Source organism: Amblyomma mixtum, chromosome 2 (genome assembly GCF_055824585.1).
Source record: "Amblyomma mixtum isolate Tamu chromosome 2, ASM5582458v1, whole genome shotgun sequence".
NCBI classification, from domain to species: Eukaryota; Metazoa; Arthropoda; class Arachnida; order Ixodida; family Ixodidae; genus Amblyomma; species Amblyomma mixtum.
In genome coordinates, this window is record NC_143013.1 from 300,972,957 (window position 1) to 300,984,166 (window position 11,210).

General features: G+C 47.9%; 1 protein-coding gene across 1 annotated transcript; it reads left to right on the plus strand.

Annotated features, from left to right (window-relative positions):
• Positions 1–4,252: 4,252 nt before the first annotated feature.
• LOC149364683 (kelch-like protein 10) lies at positions 4,253–10,755 on the plus strand. The gene is made up of 5 exons (XM_089568735.1): positions 4,253–4,486; positions 4,980–5,186; positions 6,873–7,081; positions 7,907–8,139; positions 10,547–10,755. Exons 1-5 carry the CDS (start codon positions 4,253–4,255, stop codon positions 10,753–10,755), a joined length of 1,092 nt encoding a protein of 363 aa, XP_089424861.1.
• The last annotated feature ends 455 nt before the right edge of the window (positions 10,756–11,210 follow it).

Here is an 11,210-nt window from a genome sequence, read left to right on the forward strand (position 1 = left end):
CCTTGACACCACTGTCCATTTAGAAAATAGCAAGCTCAAAACCACACTTTACAGGAAGCCTACTGACCGACAACAATACTTAGATTTCACTAGCCATCATCCAAGACACTGCAAACAAGGTATATTCGTAGGACAGGCAACGAGACTAAGAAGAATATGTAGCGACGACGATGACTACCTGAAACACCTCCACTCGCTAAAAAACACACTAATCACCAGAAACCATCCACAGACAACCCTTAATAATGCGTTCCAACGAGCAACCACTTTGAAACGAGATGTAGTTCTTAAAAAACGAACAAAAGCTAACAGTCAACGACCTCCTGCACTTATAACGAAATACTCAAACGCGCTTCCAAACATAAACAATATCCTGCGGAAATACCACCCCATTTTAACTGGTAACGACCGTCTCAAGAAAATATTTCCCGACGCACCAAGGGTAACATACAGACGCAACACAAACCTGAGGGACATCCTGGTGCATGCTAGGCTCGGTAAGAAACCACCACCGACAGTAACTTCATGCTCTCGACCCAGATGCAAGACATGCAAGCATTTACAAAGGGACACTACGGTTAAACGTACGGCAAGCGATTTCAGTTTCGATATAAAGACCAGTTTTGACTGCACATCGTCCAATATTATCTACATGCTCCAGTGCTCCTACTGCCAGAAACAATATATCGGAGAAACCGGACAAACAATGAGTGCCAGATTAAACGGGCACCGGGCTGACACAACACGGAATGAACAGAAGGCAGTGTCGACCCATTTTAATCAACGCCATCACAAATTCGACGAACTCAGATTCTTCATTCTTCAGTCAGGCTTCAAATCGACTAGGGACAGAAAATAGAGAAGCATTCCTAATCCACAAATTTAAAACACTGCAACCAACAGGGGTCAACATGTCCAGAGGAAACCTGGAATCTCTCAGGTACATTCTAGGGTCAGCATAATTTTAAATTAACAAATGTCTTGCACGTGGTCAGACTATTTCCTAGAACCTCACATAAGTATATTGTCGCTCCTTGCACCCTTCCCAAGTCATATCTTCCACCCCATTTCCGGCCTTGTCACCCTCTTCCTTTGTTCACCTTTCTTTTTCTTTTTTTTCTTTTTTTTTCTTTTTCTCCTAATCCCCTGCTACCAGTTCTCGGAAACCATGACACTCCTGTTACCCCCTCTGCCCCCACTTTTTGGCTTTCTCTGAACACGAGCCATTTCCCCCCCCCCCTTCCTTTCTCCTTCCAGTGCCAGCCCCCCCCCCCCCCCCCCTTTTTTTTCCCCTTGTTATCATTTCCCTGTACCACGCTGACTAATCCTTTTATCTGAGTTTTGCAGGTTCAGCCAGGGCCCCCCCCCCCCGTCGCAGCCCCTTCAAAGCCTTTTGTTCATTGCATACCCCCCGGATATAGGTTGTTGCACTATTGCAGCCTAGCGAATGATGATTCACCTCCCTCCCCTTCCTGACACGCATCCCCTCCCACACCACTTTCCTTCCCCACCCCCGGGGCCTTCCTCCTCGGAGCGAAGGCCCTATATAATCCCTGCCGATGATGAACGCTTTGCCCAGACGAAGACAAGTCCCCTTGTCGAAACGTTGGCTCTAGCAAACTGAGGTTTTCCCCTCCCTTGTTCATTTTGTGATCGCCAAGGACCATCTACCGCACCCTCTCTCTACCATTAACAAGTACAAGGTGTTCTTAACTGGCCCATTGTCGCCCGAAATATCTCTGCGAGTGGGTTTTGTTAGTGATAACATTAGAGTAGCTTTGTCATCTTCAAATTCCAAACGACCGTATGACGTTGAACTCTACCTTGTTCGCTGGTAGAGCGCAGCATATAAGTAAACTTCAATTTAGCCACCTATGGTCCCGCCCACATTGTTTTCGACGGAGACAAGCTTTAAACGACGCACGCCTTCTCCGCTGTTTCACAGTAGGCAAACTTTCCTGCAATGCCAACTTACTTCTACGCCCACTTTTCTCGTTACCTTTTAGCCACCCCAGTGCAGTAAGGCAGGCTGCTCCGTTCATCCGCGTGCGCTAACGTCTCTTTCGCATTTTCTGCGCCAGTTTCCCCACGGGCTGCCACCCGCTCTTTCATTTGAAACTGTCGCAACACGGACAACACGGAGCACTCGGCGTTCGTTGTGCGCCGCTCTACCGAGCCACTAATTAGCCCCAATGGTCGGAAACGCCCAGCTTAAGTTTTCTCCCCATAAGCTGCACTTTCATGCCTCTCACTACCGGAGTGCTTCCTTGGTAGCGCACCCTGCGTGGGCTGATGACACCCCAATTGGGCGAAGCTTGAATGCATGTCACCAGTTTTTTTATTTCTATTTTTTTTAGAAACTTGAAGACATCCCGCCACACCGTTCCTGGTTACGGGAAGCCCAAACGGCTTCGAAGCCAGTGCTCCGACGGGTCGACTCGGAAAGCAGCACAAACACGACACTCGTGAAATGAGATTGGTTGAGGCCCGAAAACATCGTCCTAATCAACCGCAACAAGCACGATCCTTGCTAGTCATGCGCGGCAAATTAACTGTGAGAGCTGCTCTTGCCATTTTTTTTTCGTTCAACTTGCGGACTACAGAACGGTGAGAGACGCATAGAAATCAATCCAGATATAAATTCCACGAAACAAGGACTTAATATTATCCTAAAATACTGGATGTCTTTAAATATTTTAGTAATGCGCGCATTGCATGTATTCCAAGACCCAGCTTTTTAACCATAGATGCGAAGACCACTGCGTCTATTTTAAAGAGAAATAACTAAATCAGAATGAGTTGGAATGACTCCAGCCTGAATCTATTTTTGCCAACAGATAAGCGGTCTCCATTTCCAATACAATTTTATTTGAGACAGAAACTTAATAGCGCTAAAGGGAGACAAACACAAGAAAGACTGACATAGGAGATGCACTAACTTCATCTGACTATTCACTGCCAAGCCAGCAAATATAATGAAAATCTCAGGCATGCGCAAAAAGCAAGAACACAAGGCATCAAAAAAAAAAAAAAAAACCCGTTCAAGATATGACATCTCGGTCTTGACAAGGCGGACACAAGTATCACTCCTACAATCTAGATCGTGTGAGCGACTAGATCGTGTGAAAGATAAATTGTCGCTCACGCAATAGGTGTATTTGCTGGCTTGGCAGTGAATAAAGTAAGATGAAGTTAGCGCATATCCTGTGTCGGTCTTCCCAGTGTCTCTCTCTTAAGCGCTATTATTTTTCTTTCTCAAATAATATGCACCATCTAGCCCAAATTGACGTTATTTTATTCCAATAAAATATTTGCGATTAAGTTCCAGGCATGGTGCAGTCAATTATACTGCCACGATCTGACACTGGACTCGTTCACTAGCTTTGAAACATTACTACGTTGAGCTTTGTTGTACTTTCAGCCATATTAGGGACCGCATTGTATTTTTTTTCGCTGTTTTCCGCCCACGAGGTCTCTTTCCGCATTTCGCAAAATACTGCGCAAAGCAGAGCAGCATAACGGCGCTGTTTCTACGCCGGCTAAATTCTCGTTCAAACAAGAGTTGTTCTCGTTTCATTCTGTCAGAACCAATCAGCAATAAGCAAGATATGTTGCTGATCAAGTTGATTGGTAATCATTGTGAGAAAGGCAGCGCTATCCTACGACGGACAAGCACAATAAGTTTGCGTGTGAAATTGCGTCCACTTCTTGCCCTTGTCCTTCGTCCGCCAGCGCAATCTTTCAAAGAATGACAGTCAATAGTGTGCACACCGTGTCGCTGTGTCGCAAGTCCACCCTCTCCATTAATTCCATACTGAACCATACATCTCGTCATCTCCATAACTGTACACTCCTAATGCGACACCACAGTATGGCTAACCCTCAATTCCCTATGCTTCTCTAGCGGGAGGAGTCTGCACCCAAAAGAGAGTTACTCACGCCACCGTGCGGAAGCCCCAACTCACAGCGCGCACACACAGTACGCTGCAATACTCCTTCCGAAGAACTCCATACAACATCCTATTCAGGCAGCTACTAGTAAGAAGAAAGCTCCACTCTACATAGTGAAAATATTTTTTTTCCCCATTCACTCAATGATCAGTATCTTGCTTCACCGCCGAAGCGATGTTTTTTTTTTTCTGCCCGGTTAATTGAGCTAAGTGCGTAGAAGAAAACGAAATCTTGGTTTCACGCGAGGCTCGCGGACAGCGTAGACCACTCTTAGTACAAGTCACCATCTCTCTCGGAAGCCATGTCTGTCTTCTTCAGGAAACTGCTGCTTCCCGGCGGCGACGGCTGTTACGACTGCCTCATTCGCACCGACGACGGCGGCGAGTTCAGGGCCCACCGGTCCTTCCTGTGCACCACGAGCCCCTTCTTCCAGGCGGCGTTCTGCGCCGAGTACGGTTCCCGCAGGGAGATGCTGCTCACGGGGGTCTCGGCGTCTGTGCTCGACATCCTGCTTGGCTACTACTACGCGGATGAGGCAAGCCTCGGGAAGGGGTTAACAGAGAGGAGGGTAGAGAAGCCAAGCATCGCTAGTAATGAGCCTGATGTCTCGCCAGTGGTTGCAATAGAAACCTAGAGATGGCGGGACGATAGGGTGTTAAACGAACCATTTCTGAGAAGTCGCAGTAACGGTTTTGAAGTGCTGTGTCCGCAGCATGCAGGAAACTGCTTAAAGCTGAGAGCTCTGAGCATCTCCGAGTTGCTCAGGAAGAAAGCGTCCTGGTGATAGAGAAGCAATGTTCTGCCGTGGCAATGCTAAGCGACACCACGCATTGGCATAAGCATTAGTTTGAATGAAGGACGGAAGTATACATTTTTTTTTGGTTAATACGTACCTGAAATCAGGCTGCTTTCTTTTACATATTCTGCCGAAACGCACGGCAGAATGTGTAGAACAAAAGCAGGATAAGTCTTCCTTTTCAAGAGTGCTCCTGATTATGATACAAATGTGTTTGTGACCATCACTGCAGTTGCACATCAACAACGGCAACGTGGCCGAGGTGCTGGCGGCTGCCGACATGCTGTTGATGGAGGAGGCCCGTGACCTGTGCCTGGACCACCTGCTGCACAACATGGACGTCGACAACTGTCTCGGCCTGGCCGCACTGGCGCTGTGGCACCACTGGCCGAGGTTCCGAGACACCGTGTTCTCTTTCGCGCGCGAACACTTCGGCGCGGTGAGCAAGGGCTTCTTTATTTTCTATGGAAGATGTACCCCCTTTGCCAACAGTAACCGAGCAACAGGTTTTTGCTTCTCAGCCATATAACGGAGCCCTTTCGGCGCCCCTAAAGATCGAAAGGTGTCAAAACGTGAGGACAATGGTTCACCTTTTCTTATATTCAGAGCTTAAGGGCTGCCGTAAGTGCTTCGCCATGGGGCTAAGGAACAAACCACCGTTGTTCAGTTACTTTTGGCAAATACGGTACGTGGGAGAATAGTGATTCGTAATCTAGGCACTACGAGCATCAATGTCAATTGCTGCACTATCCGACGTGTGACCGTATTAAATAAAACTACGACGGATGTTTAACGAGGATGTTCGGCTACGGAGGCGTATGAGATCGTAGTGTGGCGCTTATATAATGAAAGTTACACGTGGAAATGTTTTTTGTCTTAAATCTGCATTTTGGAGCGGAAATTCCAACCACCGATATCAGTGTGGCAAGGGTTGTGTGAGAATGGTTCGGGGTTGACATCAATTTAGACCTCATGCTACAGGTCCATCGATTCTATTTGGGCCCAGTTGGCTGCCTAGATGGCACTGCGACTGTTTGTCCTCGCCTCCTGAATTTTCTAGCTGCGTCTACCAAACTACCTGGGCCACACAGGATGCACCCTTGCTTCCTATCCTTTAGCATGCGTGCCACGTGATGTCGCCCGCGCGTGCCTCAGGAAGACTAAAAGCCACGTGGTTCGCAAGTCCCTTCCGGCCCGGTAACTACAGGCAGCTTAGGCATGTCGCAGACTCTCGTTTTTCGATGGCGCAAGAAACGTGCGCGATGGCACTAGAAGCGTTGTGAACCGTGAAATCACTAAATTTACTTCAGTGTATGTACCGCACTGTTCGTCTAAGCATAAAGTTTATTTGCGAAGAGGAAAGCTTATGTTTAATGGTTTGCCTCGATAAATGTCTCCAAATTACTTGTTTCGCCTGCTTGCCGCAGATATATTGCCACAGAAACCTTCTCTTCCATGTTACGTATACGCAAGTTAATAATTTCGCGGGACTGGAAAATTAAACATTCATGAAGAGACGGCACAAAAGGGTAGCTTCAAATGACGCAAAGTACTGCATGACGGAGTTCTTTAGACATTATGCGTTTTCTGTACTAGGAAATATTAGAGGCTGTTTATTTTTTCGAACATGTTTTTAATCTATCCTGCTTGTTCAGCGCAGTTGTCACTGACGAAACCAACTGCTTGTGCGCTGCCATCTACGCCAACGCTGCATATTAATAGCTGACGGTATCCTTGCGCATGACACTTCTTGGTTTGGTTTAATAGGGTTTAACGTCCCAAAGCGACTCAGGCTATGAGGGACACCATAGTGAAGGGCTCCGGAAATTGCGACCACCTGCGGTTCTTTAACGTGCACTCACATCGCACAGTACACGGGCCTCTAGGATTACGCCTCCATCGAAATTCAGCCGCCGCGGTCGGGATCGAACCCGCGTCTTTCGGGCCAGCAGCCGAACGGCATAACCACTGAGCCACCGCGGCGGGGCATGAGACTTCTGTTAACGCTTTTGCGCTCAAGGTTAAGACATCGTTTATAACGTAGGAAGCGTACCATTAGTGTAAGTTCGTCGCATCATTGTGCTGATAAATGTCACGTTTGCTTTCTGTGGCTCATTGTGTGCAGCTATGGCGAAGCAGTAGCGAGTTTTCGAGGGCTTCAACAGGGCTGCTCGTCGAGCTGCTCTCCTCGAGCGAGCTCAACGTGCGAGACGAGGTGGACGTGCTGCATGCCGTCCGTCGCTGGCACACGCAAGGCCGTACGGGCACAAAGGAACGGAATGCCGGCCTGTTCTTGCTGCTACAGTGCGCGCGCATCGGCCTGTGCAGAGAATCGTGAGTGGGGCACTCTGTACGCAAGGGCTACCTAACGCAAGCTGCACTTGTTTTAGAGAGTGCAAGCGGCTACACTGTTAATTTCCGCTTACCACTGTATAGACAACATTCCTCCTATCAAAGTTTGCGTGGCAGCACTGAAGCAAAGCTCATGGAAACGAATTCGCAAAATTGCACTTCCGCGGCTCTCAGATTATTACAGAAGGTAGGTTTGGTTTAGTACGCGAGGAAAATTGTAACTAAATTGAAATTATTCCCAAAGCCTACGCAACTAACGATAGCTTGGAAGCGGGGTGGAAGTCTCCAGCTTACCGTAACCTCTTCAACGGGCCAGACAGCGAAGCTTGAATGCTTGTGTTTCAAGGGACATGTAATCATCATTCAATGAGTATTCTTTTCCGGGAGACCAATTTGGTAGAATTAATAAACCAGTATATTCTCTCTCTCTCTCTATTAGCCAATGGTCTGTTGCAGTACATTGGTCTTCTGACACTCGGTCTTGGTGCGTTTATCGAGACTGCCATCACAGCTGCCATTAGTTTCATGCGCACAAAAGTGCGCACTCAGAATGCTCTTGCTGGAATCTCGGTTCGTGATCGGCCAAGCTAATTGCGCTAGTCGAAGAAACTAAAGCCGAGGTACCGACGAGCTCGCAACCGGTCGCAACGTTTCCAAGCTCAACGTCACCGTAACTCATCTCTCGGCCACCAGTACAAAACATTTTTTTCATTCAAAGGAGATTTTATTGCATTCGTGGATTTTGTGATCCAAGCTGGAAAATTCCGTCCAACAAAACTAAGGTTTTGACACGCTCGTGTGGCGCAGGACGCTCGTCGAGTTTCGACAGGTGAATCCGACCTTTGCCAATAGCAAAGCATACCACATGGCAGTGTGCGAGGCCCTGCGGACGGGACCCTGCATGTGCTCACCCAGCCCACTGCTGCTGCTGCACTTGGAAGGCTTCGGGCTGGAGGCATGCAGAGCGCTTGCCGCTGCGAACCCCCAACACGGCGACGCGGCGTCGAGCGGAAGCGTTGCATCCAATGCGCCCAAGGGTGGTGAGTTGGCATCCGCAGTGACTGCCTCTCAGTAGCTAAATTAGGAGAGCAGAGTTGACCGAAAAATGCTGCTTCTGGGAAGTATGCATGCCATTTACGGTCAGTTTTGATCTGCTGCCGGTTTTGGAAGCTCCATTCACCGAACTCTTTCTGGCTTCACTGGATCACGTGTCCGGAGTAGCATGCCAGGCCCATAACCAGGCAGACCTCTCCATTATTCATTAAAGTCTCCTCTCCTCTTCCTCCTAAATCACGCGACCACGTTCTTGGTGGATCTTGTTACTTAGTGATTAGTCCTCTCCTCGGCTACCTGATACACAGTGGCTTCAATAAAACCCGATCACGGTGGGAGTATAAGCGTCTGGTCATCTGCATTGCAATTCGTACTTTGAGTTCTTTCGTTCGCTGTACGCTGGCTGCTTACTGAAAGCACGAAGAGAGCAAGATCTGTTGCTACCTCCTTAAAACAGTTGGGAAGAATGAGACCGAAAAAAAAATTCATCCAGGACGAGCCAAAAAATAAAAACAAGAGAACAGTTCTTTCATATCACCATCTGCCGGGCTGGTTGGTTGCGATCCATATGTATCAGCAGCGCGAACACAAAACAGGAAGGAGGAAAAGATAGTGCAGAGCGCTCTGTACTATCTTCTCCTCTTTCCTGTTTTGTGTTCGCGCTGCTGGTACATATAGTTCTTTCCTGTATAAGTACGTATATGACCGCTCGACTGACATTGGTCGAAAGTTAGCCCTTGTGTGTGTTAACTTTGTGTTGTCCCTCTGTGTTTGCGCGCTGCTATGACCTCAAGTTGTTTAGGTCACCACGAGGAACTACTGAGTTCACTTGCGACCATGCCGAACAAAACTGGCCTCAGGTGCACATGGGGTACAAATTGAACATCAGGCGCAGAGTCAATAGCATAAGTGTTTTCTCGACCAGAATCCTAAGATGTGTGTGTTAAAGGTGTAAACTTCAAAGTGTGCAAAATGAGCGGCTCCATACGTTCATATTGGTACGCGCCGCCATGCGTGCGCTACTACCCCCAGCACTGACTAAATGCTTGGTCACCAGACACTTCCGGCAAAGCTTGCGCTGCAGCAAGCGGAAGAACCCAACGTGACCGAAAGTGAACCAAGGATTTGATATCTGGCGGGCATAACGCGAGCACTCAGCTGCGCGCTCCTGCCAACGTCATCATTTTCTATAGAAATATAACGAGCGGATACGTTTCCATTTCATTCATGGCATCGACAGCATTAAAAGCTGGAAGTAAAGCCCAACATAATTTGAGTGATCTCAGTGTTGTCGAGAAGCTCTCCGTTTCAACTTGTCACTACGACAGTGAAACTTTCATTGTGACCCCTCGGTAAGGCGAAAGCCCTGTGGGTAAAGTAAATGAAATGAAATAAAATGCGCGCATATGTAGAGGGTTTGTCGTAAACGGCCGCAGTACCTGCTGCCACAGAACACCCGCAGTGACGGCACTTGTGACAAACTCTTACCATCTTGAGATTAAAGCTCTTGAGCAGTCATATTTCATGAGAAATCGATAACTAACCTGCACTGTTCAGTCAGTACTGTTCAGTCATGTATGTCTTCCCTCGCGCGAACTTTGTCTGCTAGACATTGAAAAGTTATAAAATTGCGAATGGACAAGAGCTTGTCTCGCGTTTGTTATTTCGTCGCTTTCGCTATCATTCACTTCGGTGCCCCCACATTTTGCCCAAGTTATATGCCCAACAGCACAAGTAAACCAGAATCTTTTCATGGTACTTATTTACTTACATGAGGAACCACTGTCTGACTTGCTTAATCACTTTGTAATCATCTCAATGCGAGAGCATTATATGGCTCTGCGAATCAGCAAAAAGTGTCCGCAAAACGTGTCCGCAAATTTTGTCCGCATGATCACGTCGTTCTCTGATGATAAATGTGTGAAAGTATGATTGCGATAGATAGTGTGTGATAAAATGTTGACGTGGGAAAAATTTGGTTGATGAGGTGTAATTAGTTAATTAAACCCTAAAAACGCGAAAAACACTTAGACGTCAAAATTGCCATGGACGTCGATATAGTACCTGGGAGTCACAACGGTCATGGACGTCGATATAGTATGGGGACGTTTTGCTTTCGCATAGCTTCAATGCGGGTGGCCGCAGTGATCTCAAAGTTTTTTACCGCTAATATGGTTATAGACTCTCTGATACCGCGACCAGGCATTGAAGAAAGCTTCATAGACAGCTTCCCTCCGTAGCCGCATGGTGGGCTTATGTTGATTATATCATTTCGATAATCCCTATCTTCAATCTGTTTGCGCCGCAGGTCATTACACTTAAACACGCTGGGTAGAAAGCCATTATTTTCGACTCGCCAGAGCAAATTGCCCCATTCTCCCGATCTGTCCGCAGCCATCGCAGCCCTGTTTCGGTTTCCCTGCGAGCACTGCGCCGGCGCGAATCCCGAGCGCTGGGTTCCGCGCGTGCCGCACGAGGTGTTGTTCACGGTGGGCGGCTGGAGCTCTGGAGAGGAACGGGACGCCGTCGAGGTGTACGACCCGCGGGCCTACCGCTGGCTCATGCACACCATGCAGGGCACGTCACCCAGGCAAGATGCATGATCTGCATTGAAGAGTTCTTTCGTGTACCACGAGTGAGCCGAGGTCGGAGCATACGCCCTCTCAATTTTCGGAGTAAAACTAAAATAAATGTTTTCTTCGTTCTTTCTTTGCCATCGTTGCTTCTCTCTATCGTGGCAGTGTTGAGAGGTGGCTACGCATTGTTTTCGTGTATCAAGTGGCCTCAGCTTACGCAGGACCGGGTTGACTGGAGATATATACGAGAGGCCTTTGTCCGGCAGTGGGCGTAGTCAGGCTGATGATGATGATGATGATGATGCTGCGAGTTGTATCGTCCGCTGCAAATGATATGCGAACAAGCCAATTGAACAGGGAACACACCAATGACATTAGCTGCTGGAGATAAAAAGCAGTAGAGTTCCATCAGGGCATCCGAAAACTGTACTTACGTGCCATTGAAGTGAAAACCATCTGCTATAGTAACTAATCTCCTTCAA

Excerpts from the sequence above, each read along its gene's own strand:
- LOC149364683 (XM_089568735.1), top strand. The coding sequence starts at position 4,253 with ATGTCTGTCTTCTTCAGGAAACTGCTGCTTCCCGGCGGCGACGGCTGT. Across the intron at positions 5,187-6,872 it reads CGCGCGAACACTTCGGCGCG|CTATGGCGAAGCAGTAGCGA; the intron begins GTGAGCAAGGGC and ends CATTGTGTGCAG. Across the intron at positions 8,140-10,546 it reads ATCCAATGCGCCCAAGGGTG|CCATCGCAGCCCTGTTTCGG; the intron begins GTGAGTTGGCAT and ends ATCTGTCCGCAG.